This window comes from Amphibalanus amphitrite, unplaced genomic scaffold (genome assembly GCF_019059575.1).
Source record: "Amphibalanus amphitrite isolate SeventyFive unplaced genomic scaffold, NRLGWU_Aamphi_draft 000576F_arrow, whole genome shotgun sequence".
Lineage (NCBI taxonomy): Eukaryota > Metazoa > Arthropoda > Thecostraca > Balanomorpha > Balanidae > Amphibalanus > Amphibalanus amphitrite.
In genome coordinates this window covers 385,822-403,426 of record NW_024882070.1, presented here as the reverse complement: position 1 = coordinate 403,426, position 17,605 = coordinate 385,822, and the positions used below count along the sequence as shown (strand labels likewise).

Sequence of the window (17,605 nt, the reverse complement as noted above, 5' to 3'; positions counted from 1 at the left end):
GCCAATGACCTCTGAAGTCTGGACGTTCTGATCTCGTACACACTCATCAGAACTCACCACCGCTGGTCGTTACAACAGCGATATAGGTGGCAAACATGCTATATTTCACGCCAATTTACTGTGACTGAGGCTAACGCGCCGTTGTTGTCGGTCTATTGTTGGTAAGCAATTCTGGAGCAATTGTGGATCAAGGGTAGGCTGCTGCCATCTGGTGGTGAAACCGCTGTGTATGGTGCTGCCACCTGTGTGATTCCTCCAGTCTATGGAAGGGACTAAATGGACACCACCAGAAGAGAACAGAACTCACTGAGGATGTAGGCGCATTCTGAGTCGGCGTGGTATTTTTGAATGATACTCCTAGGTAGCCTTCACCACTTTGATGCTGCTGTTGGGCGGCGGCTTTTTCAGCTTCTCATAGACGGGTGCTGTGGATAAGACATGCACATATGTAAACAAACAAGATGGTTGGAGATGAACACCACTCGCCATACACAATGGCGGGGTGGTCTCTCGCAGTATAAACTGAAACATCTTATATGCAGCGTCACAAACCGCAAACATTATGCAACGACACACATAACTATAATGTAAATGTCTGATGTGACGACGTCTCACCGGGACACAAACAGCACATGAGCGGGTTTATGTTGCCTCATGACTCATGAGTCATGCAGTAAGCACACAACATTACAACAGGGCACCAGTGGTTATGTTGGCTGTCCGTTTATTTTCACGAGTACAGGCGGCTACAGCACACTATACTGATTTCTCGTGTACATTTTTGTTCAATCAAAGGTTATACAAAGCTTAGCAACACCGCCAATAACCTCCAGTTGGGTTTAATTTACACTATCAGCCAAATAGTCACTTTTCATATTGTGGGTGTAATTGCAAACATGCACACAGTAGGGCGAAAACACAAAAAGACAACGATATATCCGACATGCATATTGCACAATGCAAATCCCCAACAGCCAGTGGTGTCACACAGATCAGATTCATGCTTAAAAATGATGCCACTGTTGTTTATATCAGTTGTGACGTCACATCAGCGTCATGTGCTCATCTCGACCCGTTGAGAGAGTGTGCGACAGCGGCTCCGAGAGGCCGGTGGCGCCGAGCCGTCTGTTGTGGGACTAATCAGAGGCGCCAGGCGGCGCTGTCACTTACGTTCGACAAGGAGCTTCAATGTTCTCGGCTTGCCGTCATCGCTTTCCCCCAGGTCTGCCTGGACCAGGACGTCCAGGACCCTCTGACTGAGCCCCTCCGTTGTGTCGAGAGACAGCCAGTCCAGTTTCCGACAGGTAACCACCAGTCTGTGACAGAACGGGACACAGGCCAGTCAGCGACACCTGCCGGCCGACCGGCCGTCTGGAGGGGACGGGTCCGGTCTCCACAGGGTCACAAGTCCAGTCCGGTTCGGCCCCGATGCCCTGCGTCAGCTAATAGCTATAGTGATTGCTAACTACTATGGGTCTGTATGCTCGTTATAGTGACAATAGCCGTTTTCACGACGGGCTATCCAGCGAATGCACCTAGTTTGACCAAATCTGCAACTTATCTCTTTATCAGCGAATATCTTCATGTTATGAATTTATTTCAGTGTTTAAATTGATAAAACTCACTGATAATATAACAAAGCAGGCATATAAGCAATTAGGACAACCCTAGCTGAAAGCTGCTAAGAGACACACTGAGCCTAATTTGACCAAATCTGCACCTAATGTGCACCAAATGTGTACCAAATGTGTACCAGATGATGGCCGCCATGACAAGTAAAACGGCTAATACATACCAATACCAAGGCTCGAAGCACAATGTATTGTAACAGGGAACACACTACACATGCAGACAAGCGGTAGCATGCATTGGTCCCGTCTAGCTAGAACTGGTCTGAGTCTGGTGTGGTCTGGTTCTGGTCTAAGCCTGGTCTGGGTCTGGTTCTGGGTCTGGTCTGGGTCTGGTCTGGGTCTGGTCTGGGTCTGGTCTGGGTCTGGTCTGGGTCTGGTCTGGGTCTGGTCTGGGTCTGGTCTGGGTCTGGTCTAGGTCTAGTCTGGTCTGTATCTGGTCTGGTCTGGGTCTGGTCTGGATGTACAGCTGACTGACCTGCTGACCGCTGTGACCGGTATATCCGTACAGAGTATACCGGGCTCCCCCAGCTGCATTTTACGCAGCTGTGAGCAGCCGTGGAGGGCGGCCAGTGAGGCGTCAGTGATGGCGCCGGGCAGAGAGCCGTCAAATGTGACGTCTTCCAGGCCGGTGAGGGCAGATAGCAGCCTCTGCAGGGCCCCACCAGTGACACGCGGGCAGTCTGGGAAACACAGACACATATAGACATGGTAGGCGAATAGTGTGGGAACTGCTACGCTAGCACGTGTTGAGACATATACAGGCATGACACTACACGCAGAATACGAGCTGACTGCTAATAGCACGAGCAGTATATAGTGATAATGAACACATTTTATATTATTTGTATGTATATTTGTGTATATGTAAGTACGTATGCATGTATGTATGTATGAATGTACAGTTTATGTATGTATCTAAGTAAAGAAGTAGCTATACACGCATGCATGTAGGTATACCTATATGTATATGCATTCTGTGTGCAAGTAATGGTGCCTACTAATAAGGAGCTGCCAAGCAGAAAATGAAACGACACATCCACATAACTGATGGTTGGTGATTGGTTATGTATTTATACGGACCACTCACCACAGGTCGCCAACACCAGGTCTCACCACTTCCACACACCCCACGGAAATGAATATCGACATATCCGGCATATCCGTCATTTACATACATATGATATACCAAATATACCAGCAAAAAGTATCTGACATGACAATCTCTGGTCACAGTCCGTGTTTCACCTCTCCCCGAACGGTGTTACCGTGCTCAGTTAGGTATATGGTGTTCGTCAGTGTAACTAACCACTCATACCGATAACCTGTCCGTGCCACCGCCACTCACTGAACATGTGCAGCGCGGTAACCCGTGGTCCCAGCTCCTTGGCCAGCTGGTTGATGACGTCATCTCCCGCCTGTTGTATGACGACATCCAGCCCATGGTCGAGCGGTCTGGTCCGTGTCACCGGCTCCCCCGTCTCCCCCGGTCCTGTCGGAGAGAGAGCTGTGTCAGCTGACTGCAGTCGGACGGAGCTGCCGCCGGGTCGGGAGGCCGCTGATACTATGGTATCTAACAATGATACAGCCGATACTAACACTAACACAGCCGACTCGTCACTGATAGGAATGAGTTTGGAATGTCTGTTGTATACAAGCACATATATTGTTATACCTACATAGCTCAGCAGACCATGAACTATGAAAAACAGAGATTGAACACTATCGACGATGCTGTCAAAGCTATCTGCATTGGATGTCAGGCCATGATCAACATTAGACGTCGGTTTCCTATGATCATTTGTAGAGCATGTGGTCTTCAAAACAACGTCTATCATAATTTTGACAAGAGTTACAGTGAATACGCATTACATATTTTACTGTGATGATGCCACTGCCCGCTAAAACACTGTTTTTGTGTGTAGATTAATATTACATTGCATATGGTATCGGACCGGCTAAACATTACAGCCCACATGCATGGCTGCAATCGCAATACCTACTAAGCGCTGTCCTCACCACACAGCAGTGTGATTAGGTACAAGTTTCATCAATGACATCTCACCGTAAACGTCCAGGCGCCTCAAGGACGGCGGCAGCAGCCGCAGCCACCGTCCCGTCGAGTCAGGAGGAATGGAGACCGTGAGCTCCTCCAAGGATTGGAGGGACTCCAGCAGAGCCGTTAGCTGCTCATCACTATGGCCCGGTGGAAAGATGAACTTCAAAGATGAACCGCAGGATTTGTCGTCCCTCAGTCTTAGTACTTTGATGTTGCCGGTATCCGACGGTATGATCAGTTTATCATAAACAGCTTCTGCGGGTAAGACACCAGTAAGATGGGTTACAAATGACAACTCATACACAATGGGAAGAATGTTTCTTATACTTCGAAGTACGAAGTACGAAGTAAACAAACTTTGTTTAACCCTATTCCTGGCGGGCTCCGCCGGGACAAGAAACTGGCGGGGGGGGGGGGGGGGGGGCGATTCGGCCCCCCCCCTGAGATCTCGAGAACGAAGCAAGATAGCGACAAGCGGTAAACGGCATCGGATACGCACGGCCAAGATCTACAATTTTTACTAAGGTCATTTTCAGGTCAGGTCAAAGATGACGTCACAGGGGTCGAAAAAGTCAAAATGGCGGCACTAGATATGGAGAGAGTTTTTCTCGAATAACTTTCGAATTAGTCAAGATAGGAACAAACTAAGGGCATCATCGTGATCCTCTCGTCAATCCGCATCGAATGATATATATGTTGACCTCGAAAGGTCAAGGTCAAAGGTTGACCTCAGGTCACGTGACCTCGAGGTCATCATGTATATCATTCGATGCGTCTTGACGAGCTGAACACAATGAGACCATCCACGCGTCTGTATCTTTTTCCTGTACGGAGTTATTGGCCAAAAACCTTTGGTGACCTTTGTTGACGTCACATGACCTCACAGCTGCCCAACAGCAAAACAGACCTCAAGGTAGTGAAGGTTGATCGTATATGAAGTCATGTATGGTATATGGGGCCATTCCGACCCGTTTTAGTGGTAAAAACAGGGAGTTGATTTTCCCCCCATTGACTTATAATGGGGAGGTCGCGAAATTGACCTGACCTTAGGTCACCGATATCAAAATTCCGAGATAAACAAATTGCACATACTGGTACCCTAACTAAACCCTGAAGAGAAGAAATTGATCGGTCAAAAACTCTAGCTCTGGCGTGATTGCAAACTTTTCTGAGTTAGGGTCACCAAACCGCCTCTGGTGACCTGACCTGAGGTCAGATCAACTCAAAATTTTCAGACATGTTGCGTAGAAGCCTTTTAGGGAAAGTCAGAAAATTTGAGCTTCCTAGCTCAACGCGTTTGGGAGAAATAACCAAAAAACCTCAGGGGGGGGGGCTCCTGAGGCCCCCCCCCCCGCCAGGAATAGGGTTAATGTGGTATAACATATTACAAGTTCGGACTTCTGATATGACGCCCCATAATGGCACACACATCACATGATCGGTTGAGTACGTCATGTTCCATGCAGTAACTAAATGAGCAGTAATCGCCACGCACTTTGAGAATGTGGATCGCTCATGATTGCTCAATACAATACAATACAATACAATCCAAAGTAGAGCTATCAACCAGACACGAATGGACATGCTTGATAGGTCCATTTATTTTATCAAGTTCGACACCACAAAACTGGTTTCTAGTATCCACTGGCGGACCCATGGGGGGGGGGGGGCATTTAGGGCAAATGCCCCCCCCTGCAGCGCCCGAAATCGACGAAAATTTGCGGTTTTTGAGGAATAAAACGAAAACTTAACAACTTTTATTAGGAAAAGTTTGTTTTAACCCGGCAGTTGCTGGGGTATGTCGCCACCCACCGTTTGCTGGGGGGGGGGGGCGTTAACCCTCGCCGGCACAGGGGGGGGGGTTGATGCAACCCCCCCTCCCTAAGGTTTTTCGCGAATAACTCGCGTAAAAAGCGGCCGATCGCAACGAAACTTTCAGTACCCTCGCATTGATCAATTTTACACCTACCCTGAAAATTTCATGACCCTGACCCCAATGACCTTTGACCTGTGACCTCTTTTCTGTGACCATGTTTGGCCGAAATCGCTATTCGGCGCATGTCGGCTCGCATTAGCCGCGCGTTTACAAGCTTTTCGTGGTTTCAAACGTTCAAACATGTGATTTGATGTTGCTACCATGCATTAGGGTGGGTGTCAAGCTCACCTGAAGGTCAGGTCAGGTCATTGACCTTTGGTGACCTCGGGTGACCTCGGTTCACTTTTCGAGTTTTACATGTTTCCAGGCTAGTTTTTGGAGCTGAATTTGAATTTAGCAGCCATTTGAACATATACGAAGTGGTTTTGGTGCCTTCGTAACATGTTACGAAGCTGTCCGAGGCGGTTGACACGTATTACGAATACCCGTCACAACCCCTACCGGTTGACCTGACCTGACCTGACCCGACCTGGTCTAAATGCTTAAAGACATCATCTCTGATCAAAACTAACACGATATTCGTGATCAGCACCCCGGAAAACCACATAGCAGCCACACTTTACGACTTTCCAACAGGTCCCGATTTTCCCGGTTTTCGGGTCATTGACCTGACCTGGAAGGTCACCCGATGACCTAGGACCCTAAAATTGGGTATCATCGGCTTCCTCTCGTGACGGGCAACACGCTCGTTTTTTTTCCGCGAAGCTCTAGCTCGATCAGGGGCCAAACGCGAGGGAGGGGGGGGGGGGGTCGTACAGGGACCCGCAGTTGCTACTGTATGTACAGCGGCCCTGAGTAAATTGTCCCAGCACCCTCACAGGGAACAACGATAAGCTGTCAGAGGGTACTCACAGGAAACCTCAGCTGCTCTTGTACAGGGACCAGCAGTCGATATCAATGTTATCGGTTGTTACTGGACAGGACAGACGGCTAGACTTGGGGTTCGTGTACAGTAGCAACTGCGGGTCCCCGTACCAACCCCCCCCCCCCCCTTGTGCCGTCGAAGGACTCAAAATGGCCTGTGCCGGCGAGGGTTAAACGCCCCCAGCCGATAACTCGAGAACCAATAGGCGCAGCGAAACGCACGAGGCGGCAAACGAAAGAACGCGACGAGACGCTTCAGATGAGTACTTTAAATTTGAATTTAGAGGTCACAGTTCGGGTCAAGGTCAGTTCAAACACCTGAAATCGGGCTTTCAGTAGCATGGACTTCAGGACTTCGCAATGGGCGCCTCTCGTCATAAACTCTCTCAAAACGGTGCACAATCTTTCATATAAGGCCTACAAGAGTGTCAGCTCCATGTAGGGGTCAGTCAAGCATAGGTCAGGGTCAAGGTCAGGTCAACCGGGAAGGCACATATCCCCGAAAACCAAAACTGATATTCGCAGCCCGTGACACATGTTTTATGGGTAATTTTGGGCGTAGAACACGATGGTGACATTCATTTTATCATATGTGTACGTGTTTGGTTCAAAAAGTTCAATTTAAGAAATGCATGTATCATGGTCGCTAAGTAGTCACGAGAAATTGCCAAGATTCAGTTCAAGATTTTTGAAAATACGGAACTATAATGAAAAATCGAAGATAGTCATTTGATTGTTCATAGTATTGGCAGTCTAATAGCGTTTACGGCATGTCTGTATGTCTATTATGTGATTTTATATGATTTTTTGAACACATGCCATTTTTGGCCGAAAACTCAGAAATTATGACGTCACTAAAACCTCGATATCTCAAAAAAAATCCTACCGATTTTTTTTTTTTTAATTTGTCACAACAAACTTCAAACAATTCCCTACAGGTACCTAAATTTTGACGCGCCTGCGGCGCGCCGTTTTTACGCTATAGCGCGGCGATAAAAGTGGGGCGTTTAACGCCCCCCCCCCCCCCCCCCAGCAACTCGCGGGTTAACCTTCGCCCCAGTGGGGGGGGGATATGTTACCACCCTGTCGCGTTTTTTGCGTGTGAATAAAAAACCGCGGCGCGTAGCGCCGCGCCGCTTGGGGTAGCTTTTGATACATCAATTTTGGACAATGTGTGAAATTTTTGACCTCAGGTCATGTCAGGTCAGGTCACCAGGTCAAGTTAACTGACCAAGCCTAAAAAAGTTTGCAATCATGTCCAGCCTGCAGTGTTTGTCAGAAAGGTTTCAAACTTGGTGGATTGCATGCTGTTATGGGCGCCTACAATTTGTATATCTCGGATTTTTTATATCCGTGACCTAAGGTCAGGTCAGTGGCGAAACCTTTCCATTACAAGTCAATGGAGAAAAATGAAAATGCCTCTAGATCCGTGTGTACGCATCGGAACAGTCCAAATATTTCAGAATCACAATGATTTAGTCCACTCGTGATGACCAAGGTGTCATTTTTGCTTATAGCCTCTAGACAGGTCATCCGAGGTCACTTGAGGCTACAAACAGTTTTTTGCCAATAACTCGCGATTGGAAAGAGATAGAACGCTGGGGATGGTCTCATTGTGTTTGCCTTGTTGAGACGCATCGACTGATATGCAGCATGACCTTTTCCGGTAAGGTCATGACCTTGACCTGAGGTCAAATTTTCAACTTGACCTTTCAAGGTCAAATTATAGTTCATTCGACGCGTCTCGGCGAGAGGAACACGATTCTGGCAATAGAAATGTCGTGGCTTTTTGTAGTCGAAAGTTATTGTCGAAAAACACTTTTCGTAAAAACAGCTATTTTTGGACTTTTTGCCCTCTGGAGGCCAAACCGTTGACCTGAGGTCAATATTGATTATCACCTTTTCAAAAGAAGAGTTCAAAAGCTATCGATTGCTCTTCCCTGCGTTATTCTAGCTACCATAGTTCCTGAGATAGCGGCATGTTTTCTGAAAAATATAATGACAATTGGCAAATTTTGACCTTTGATGACCTCTGGTGACCCCAATATTGCTCTAAGGTGAAAAATGAATGAAATACTTTCAAACGTACGCATTGAGAGCTATCGACTGCTTTTTACCGCGTCTTTCTAGCCCTCTTAGTTTTTGAGTTAGAGGTGGGTGGTAACATATGCCCCCCCTCACTAGGGCGAAGTTGGCTGAGACCGCCACTGGGGCGCGGGTTAAACTGCGTAGTAGTGCCTTCGGAACCGAAATTCGATGAGTTTTTGGAATTTGGAGATTTTTTGGGGGGTATGCCCCACCCGCAGCGTCCAAGGTTGCCTTTCTGGATCCGCCAATGATAGTATCTATCTACGCAAGCCTAATTCAGCACCAAAGACATGTAACAACGACAGTACGTGAGCTCAGTATCTAGTAACGTCCCGGTAACATGAATTCAAATGAATATCGGGCAGTTGCAATCACACACTTGCACGCTAATACCTTGTACACAGAGTTGCACAAATAAACAGTGAAGTCCACAGCACAGTGAACATGTCCATAACATCAATTCATACCACACACCGTGTCAGAGCTCAAGCCATACCAATTAGCTACCTAAATACGAGTGACGTCATCTTACTATATATCTTACGTCATCTTACTATATACTGGCTAACCTACCACAGGTATCAGCTAGTGTTTGGTATTGTTCATACTCGAACAACCATTCACGCCACACATGAGTTGAGTATATTAGACTCATATCTATATATGAATGACATCACTATCAGTTTATATCAGTTGTGAGTTGACGTCACATCATCGTTATGTGTTCATCTCGACCCGTTGAGAGAGTGTCCGATAGCGGCTCCGAGAGGCCGGTGGCGCCGAGCCGTCTGTTGTGGGACTGATCAGAGACGCTGGGCGGCGCTGTCACTTACCTGAGACCTGGAACCACAGTGTTCTCGGCGTGCCGTCATCTCTTTTCCCCAGGTCTGCCCGGACCAGGGCGTCCAGGACCGTCTGACTGAGCTCCCCCGTTGCGATAAAGAGCAGCGCTTCCAGTTTCCGACAGGTAACCACCAGTCTGCGACAGAACAGGACACAGGCCAGTCAGCGACACCAGCCGGCCGACCGGCCATCTGTAGGGGACGGGTCCGGTCTCCACAGGGCCAGTTCAAGTCAGGGCCGGTCCGGTCCCGGTGAGGGTCCGGCCCCGATGCCGTGCGCCAGCTAATAGCTATAGTGCTAACTACTATTGGTCTGTATGCTCGTTACTGACAATACATACCAATCTTTTAAGCACAATGCATAGCAACAGTGTACACAAACAGACAATGCATACAGCATAGCGTCATGCATTGGTTTGGTCTCATCTAGGTAGAAATGGTCTGAGTCTGGTGCGGTCTGGGTCTGGTCTGGGTCTGGTCTGGGTCTGGTCTGGGTCTGGGTCTGGTCTGGGTCTAGTCTGAGTCTGGTCTGGATGTACAGCTGACTGACCTGCTGACCGCTGTGACCGGTATATCCGTACATTGGTCCACTCTGTCCCCCAGCTGCATTTTACGCAGCTGGGAGCAGCCGTGGAGGGCGGCCAGTGAGGCGTCAGTGATGGCGCAGGACAGAGTGCCGCCAAGTGTGACGTCTTCAAGGCCGGTGAGGGCGGACAGCAGCCTCTGTAGATCCCCGGCAGTGACACGCGGGCAGGCTGGGAAACACAGTCACATACAGACATGGTAGGTTAACCCGCGCGGGGCTGGGGGGGGGGGTTAAATTTTACCCCCCCCCCCCTCGCGAATTTTTGCGATATCTCAAAAACGGCGGCGCGCAGCGCCGCCAAACTTTCAGTAGCTTTTCTCACATCAATTTGACACGTTCCCTGAAAATTTGAGCGAAATCTGTCGGAAAATTTTTGAGAAATTGACGTTTTAGTGACGTCATGTTCGTCATTTTCGCCTCAAAAACGGCAAAAGTTCAAACGCCGCTAACATCTTCATTTTTAAAGGAATCAAGACGTAACAAAAAAGGTTATACGTAATTTTACTTTGTCTATCAAATGGCTATCTCGGTTTTTTGAAAATTTTGGATTTTGGCCTAATTTTTTTAAAAAAACTGACTTTTTTGGAAAAATCATTATAAAATCCAAAATTTTGAGTCTATCGAAAACACCGGAATATATGTCAGAGAAGTGGTCTATGTGCACCTACATACCAAATTTTAGAAGAATCGGTTCAAAAATGTGGGAGTTATTCAAAATTTTATGACGTCACGACACACAATTTTTTTGAAAAATGACTTTTTTGGAAGTTCTAGACCTCGTACGGAAACAAAAATAGCACCATTCGATTCGCCGTGAAAAACTGCATCAGATAGACACCTTTTTTGGCCTTAACAACCAACTTCAAAATTTGACCTCACTTGACCTGACCTTGACCTGACCTCGACCTGAAATTCATCCAGAGGTGGTCAATATCACTTATTGAGAGTGCCTATTGAATTCTATGAGTAAAATGACCCATAAAACATGTGTCGCACATGCCCTTTTCTATATTTTGTTTTTTGGTGACCTGACCTGACCTGACCTGACCTTGACCTTGACCTCTGAATGATATTGTATGCAACGAATATTGTCTTGGTAGCCTAAGAACACGTTTTGGGCGATCAGTCTCAGTCCATGACTCCATTCTTCGGCAACTACGGTGCAAGGCCGATACTGTAGAAACTTGCAATTTGTACCCTTGACCTGACCTTGACCTTGACCTCAAACTTTAAATTAAGTACATGTTTTTAGTAGTTCGTGATGAGAGCTTTCGATTGGCGTTTGAATTTTCCAAATCGGAACGTTAGTTCGGGAGATAACAGGGGGGGGGTAAAATTTACCCCCCCCCAGCCCCGCGCGTTCGGCTGGAGACCCCAGCCCCGCGCGGGTTAATGGTGTGGGAGCTGTCACGCTAGCACGTGCTGAGACATAGGTAGGTATGACATTACATACATGCTGCATACGAGCTGACTGCTAATAGTGAGCAGTAATAGTGATAGATAGTGATTTTTTTTGTAAAGGTGTCAAATTGATGCCCAGGAAGATACTGAAAATATGGCTGTGCTGCGCGACGCTGTTTCCTTGCTATTCAGGAAAACCCACAGGGGGGCCATATTGGCGCCCCAGCGGGGCGAAGATTAACAATGTAACGTAAAACTAGCCAAATGTCCCCTAGTTTTTAATTCTTATAGACTGGTTGCCACTGTCATGTCGGCCAACGTACAACAGGACAACTTGTCAACTAATCATATCAGCAACAGGATTCAGTCTCCATTCAAATATCTTTGAGCCTATACCAATAATTATCAGCATTAACCGGCGCGGGCCCGGGGGGAGGGCGTTTCCCCCCCCCCCCTGGCGAATTTTTGCGATAGCTCCCGAACGCTTAGGGATAGGAAAGCGAAACTTTTAGTACCTTTTCTGACATCAATTTGACATCTCCTGAAGTAAAAAATTTGGAACTAGCCTCCTTGATGACGTCACAGGGTCGATTTTTCTAGACCCCTGCACGACAAATTTCGGCGTTACAGACGCGAACTTCAAATAGCTGCTAAAAATAGAGTTTTAGAGATAAAGACAAATTACGAGCACGGTTGTGTAGCATTTGACCTAGAGAAAAATAGAAAAATAGTTTTGGTGACCTGAGGTCAGAGGTCAGGTCAACGACCCCCGAGCTGTGGTTTTAGTTTTTCGCGAATAACTTCGACAAAAATGGTCCTAGAGCTACGGCAGGGGTACCAACGCATTCGCCTTGTCAAGCCGCGTCGAATGATATGTATTTTGTTTGAAAAGGTCAAGTTTTATCTTGACCTTATGTGACCTCGAAGATGACCTTTGGCTGACCTTGACACATGAAAGGTCGTTTATGATGGATTCGTACCCGCTGATCACGAATCTGGCATCTATTTTCCTCTAAGCCTTTATTTAGAGCCTCCGCATGGCAAAATTATCTTATTTATCATTATATAGGTACTAACTAGAATCAGTGAAATAGCCTCTAGCAAGGATACTCTTCTGTGACCTTGACCTTTGAGCAGCCTTGCATCGTACAATGAACCACAAGTAGAGACCTGATAAGCCTCAAAACATTTAAAAACATATTGGAAGTTAGCACGCAAGATGTACACAAAAGTGAAAAGTTTCAGGTCAATTTAGAGCATGATCTTGACCTTGACCTTTAAAACCCTCGCCCCGTTGGGGGGGACATTTTTGCCCCCTGTGGTTTTTCCTGAATAGCAAGAAAACGGCGGCGCGCAGCGCCGCCAAATTTTCAGAATCTTTCTGGGCATCAATTTGACACCTTCACACCAAATTTCAAGTTTTAGGTCACCTTAGGTCAGGAGTTATTGAGGTCAAACTGAGGTCATGTTCGAGCAAAAATGAGCAAAACAATTTTTGGCTATTATATTCAAAAACTCTATTTTTATTTTTGGGGGTCAAAATGCAAAAAAAAATCGAAAAACCGAAATAGCAGTTTTGTAGGCCTTTTAATTCCACACCTTTTATGTTTGAATTTTTTTCCTGTATATCTAAAGCTGTAGGCCTGACAGCTCTTCCCGCGAAACCTTTTTTGGGGTCGAAAATGGCAAAAATGACGTCACTCTGACGTCATTAGCGGCCAATTTATCATAGTCTTTGGAAATATTTTTAGTCAATATGTGCGCTAGCTGCTCCCGGGAGGGTACTGAAAGTTTGGTGACGATCGGCGCAGCGGTTCTCGAGATATATTGAAAAAACTAAAGGGGGGGGGGCAAAAAATGTCCCCCCCCACCGCCTGGAAGGTTAACCCGCGCCCCACTGGGGTCTGTGTATAACACGCCCTACTGGGGGGGGCTATTCATAGCCCCCCCTCCTAACTCCGAAACTACTGGGCCGATCGTCAAAATTCAAACGGCGTCTGATAGCCCCGGAAAAACTGTCGAGCGAAACCTAATTTCATTGACCTCGAGGTCACCGATGACGTCACAGGTCAGGTCAAATTAAAAATTATTAGCACTTTGGCTTGTTCACATTTTGAGCTCTGGCCGCCGTCTTACAAGTCAGATCAGGCTCATTTTTGGTTTCCACACTCGTGAACAGATGCTCTAGATACCTTGAGGGTACCAAACTTGTACTTTGATTTTCAGGTCAGGGTCAGGTCATCACAGGTCACGAAAATATTATATCATGCGTCGGTCACGTGACACATGTTTTATGGTCCATTTAGGCCATAGATTTCGAATTTGATGTCGTCTGTGTCATTCAAGGTCATTTTGAGTCGAAATTAGCTTAGGTCAGGTCACTTTCAGGTCAAAAAAAGTCAAATTTTGAAGTTGAAATTTTTCAACAAAAAAGGTGTCTATTGGATGCAGTTTGAGCTCAGGAACACGATGGTGCCATTTATATTGGTGTACGATGTCAAATACGTACTGAAAAATTGATTTGAAAAATACATAATTGTGAATTTTTTGCAATAATGCGTATAGCTTGGCCATTTTTGAAGATATTTAGCTAAAACTTGCTAGAGTTAGTCATTATCATGCGTTCTGTCACATATATTCCGGTTTTTTCGATAAGTGAAAAACTTATTGAAAAAAATATAAAAATATAAATTTTGAATATTATTATATAAAATTTTCGAAATTTTCAAAATTTTGAAAATTCGAGATAGCAGTTTGATAGCGCGGTCAATTCTGAGTCCTTTCATGCAAAGAAAGTGGATCTAGCTTAAAAATTGAGCTCTTGGGAGCGATTGCCGTGGTTCAATGTTTTGCGTCGAAATCGGACGAACATGACGTCACTCTGACGTCATTTCCGGACGACCTATGGTAGCTACGAAGTTCAAATCTTGACACAAGGTGTCAAATTGATGCAGCCGAAGGTACTGAAAGTTTGGCGTCGATTCGTCAAGCGGTTTGGAAGTTATTGCAGAATAACGGGAGGGGGGGCTATAAATAGCCCCCCCTCCCGTTTTTCTGCAATAACTTCCAAACCGCTTGACGAATCGACGCCAAACTTTCAGTACCTTCGGCTGCATCAATTTGACACCTTGTGTCAAAATTTGAACTTCGTAGCTACCATAGGTCGGCCGGAAATGACGTCAGAGTGACGTCATGTTCGTCCGATTTCGACGCAAAACATTGAACCACGGCAATCGCTCCCAAGAGCTCACTTTTAAGCTAGATCCAATTTCTTTGCATGAAAGGACTCAGAATTAACCGCGCTATCAAACTGCTATCTCGGATTTTCAAAATTTTGAAAATTTTAAAAATTTTATATAATAATATTCAAAATTTATATTTTTATATTTTTTCAAAAAGTTTTTGATTTTTCGAAAAAACCGGAATATATGTGACAGAACGCATGATTATGACTATCTCTAGCAAGTTTTAGCTGAATATCTTTAAAAATGGCCAAGTTATACGCATTATTGCAAAAAATTCACAATTATTAATTTTTCAAATCAATTTTTCAGTACGTATTTGGCATCGTACACCAATATAAATGGCACCATCGTGTTCCTGAGCTCAAACTGCATCCAATAGACACCTTTTTTGTTGAAAAATTTCAACTTCAAAATTTGACCTTTTTTGACCTGAAAGTGACCTGACCTAAGCTAATTTCGACTCAAAATGACCTTGAATGGCACAGACGACATCAAATTCGAAATCTATGGCCTAAATGGACCATAAAACATGTGTCACGTGACCGACGCATGATATAATATTTTCGTGACCTGTGATGACCTGACCCTGACCTGAAAATCAAAGTACAAGTTTGGTACCCTCAAGGTATCTAGAGCATCTGTTCACGAGTGTGGAAACCAAAAATGAGCCTGATCTGACTTGTAAGACGGCGGCCAGAGCCCAAAATGTGAACAAGCCAAAGTGCTAATAATTTTTACTTTGACCTGACCTGTGACGTCATCGGTGACCTCGAGGTCAATGAAATTAGGCTTCGCTCGACAGTTTTTCCGGGGCTATCAGACGCCGTTTGAATTTTGACGATCGGCCCAGTAGTTTCGGAGTTAGGAGGGGGGGGGGCTATGAATAGCCCCCCCCCCCAGTAGGGCGTGTTATACACAGACCCCAGTGGGGCGCGGGTTAACTAGGTAGTTCGCGGATCCCCACGACTCTTCAGTAATTCCACGAACACACTGAAAACTCTAGTAAATCCGCGGAGCAACGGCAGTAATTCCGCGGATTCACGAGAGTTCATGTGAGTTCGCGGAGTCCCTAGGGAGTCCGCGGAGCAACCGGTGACTCCGCGAAATCACGATTTTCGCGAACACACTGTAACATATAGGGGAGAGCGGGGCCAGTTGAAACACGGGGTCAGATGAAACATGGCTTTATTTTCAACAGTATGCAACATATGGCGTTGCCGACACCACTGCGCATCCGCGCTCGACCACTTCCTTTGTCAACGGCGTTTGGGCGGCAAACGGACGGTGATTTTGATTTGACACTTGTTTTTGTGTTTTTGAGGGGCGTTTGGGAGAAATCGTTTTATGAATATTTTGTGATATCTCATATACCTTTGTTTGCTGAAAGAAGACCTCCTGGCTCCGGAATAACACCTTATTTGGCCCTTCATTCAGCATGATGCCGTCCCTCCAGCTCGTTTGACATGTGCTTTACGGCGCGTGCGAGATGGCGGGAGCGGATGGGGTCAATTGAAACGCTTCTCTGAGGGTCAGTTGAAACAGGGCCACAGGCCGTTTCAATGGACCCCGGTGACCTTTGCAATGGTTATTGTTCAGGGGCTGTAAACATTAAAGGAAATAGTCCAACTTTTGAAATGAGCTTTTAAACTGAAATAGTAGTTTAACCCGCGCCCCACTGGGGGGGGGGGCTATTTATAGCCCCCCTCCCGTTTTTCTGCAATAACTTCCAAACCGCTTGACGAATCGACAGCAAACTTTCAGTACCTTCGGCTGCATCAATTTGACACCTTGTGTCAAAATTTTAACTTCGTAGCTACTATAGGTCGGCCAGAAATGACGTCAGAGTGACGTCATGTTCGTCCGATTTCGACGCAAAACATTGAACCACGGCAATCGCTCCCAAGAGCTCAGTTTTTAAGCTAGATCCAATTTCTTTGCATGAAAGAACTCAGAATTCACCGCGCTATCAAACTGCTATCTCGGATTTTCAAAATTTTGAAAGTTTCGAAAATTTTATATAATAATATTCAAAATTTATATTTTTATATTTTTTCAAAAAGTTTTTGACTTTTCGAAAAAAAAAAACGGAATATATGTGACAGAACGCATGATTATGACTAACTCTAGCAAGTTTTAGCTAAATATCTTCAAAAATGGCCAAGTTATACGCATTATTGCAAAAAATTCACAATTATTAATTTTTCAAATCAATTTTTCAGTACGTATTTGGCATCGTACACCAATATAAATGGCACCAGCGTGTTCCTGAGCTCAAACTGCATCCAATAGACACCTTTTTTGTTGAAAAATTTCAACTTCAAAATTTGACCTTTTTGACCTGAAAATGACCTGACCTAAGCTAATTTCGACTCAAAATGACCTTGAATGACACAGACGACATCAAATTCGAAATCAATGGCCTAAATGGACCATAAAACATGTGTCACGTGACCGACGCATGATATACTATTTTCGTGACCTGTGATGACCTGACCCTGACCTGAAAATCAAAGTACAAGTTTGGTACCCTCAAGGTATCTAGAGCATCTGTTCACGAGAGTGGAAACCAAAAATGAGCCTGATCTGACTTGTAAGACGGCGGCCAGAGCCCAAAATGTGAACAAGCCAAAGTGCTAATAATTTTTACTTTGACCTGACCTGTGACGTCATCGGTGACCTCGAGGTCAATGAAATTAGGTTTCGCTCGACAGTTTTCCCGGGGCTATCAGACGCCGTTTGAATTTTGACGATCGGCCCAGTAGTTTCGGAGTTAGGAGGGGGGGCTATGAATAGCACCCCCCCCCCCCCCAGTAGGGCGTGTTATACACAGACCCCAGTGGGGCGCGGGTTAACCCTCGCCCGCACATTGGGGGGTGGTTGCCACCCCCCCCCCCCAGGCAGTCTTTCTGCTCTGCACTCAACATTTTTAGAGCTACAAGGCTGATTTTTCGTATAG

At 45.9% G+C, this 17,605-nt stretch overlaps 1 protein-coding gene across 1 annotated transcript in view; it reads right to left on the bottom strand.

Moving 5' to 3' along the window:
• Positions 1-313: 313 nt before the first annotated feature.
• The window catches only part of LOC122394155, a 70,578-nt gene continuing 53,286 nt past the window's right edge, over positions 314-17,605 (bottom strand). Inside the window, exons 9-14 of the mRNA XM_043390815.1 lie at positions 9,409-9,554; positions 3,694-3,942; positions 2,977-3,120; positions 2,107-2,311; positions 1,171-1,316; positions 314-425 (exon numbers count right to left, since the gene is read on the bottom strand). Of these exons, the coding sequence (XP_043246750.1) occupies positions 358-425; positions 1,171-1,316; positions 2,107-2,311; positions 2,977-3,120; positions 3,694-3,942; positions 9,409-9,554 (958 nt within the window). The 3' untranslated portion in view covers positions 314-357. The remainder of the gene's footprint in view (positions 426-1,170; positions 1,317-2,106; positions 2,312-2,976; positions 3,121-3,693; positions 3,943-9,408; positions 9,555-17,605) is intronic.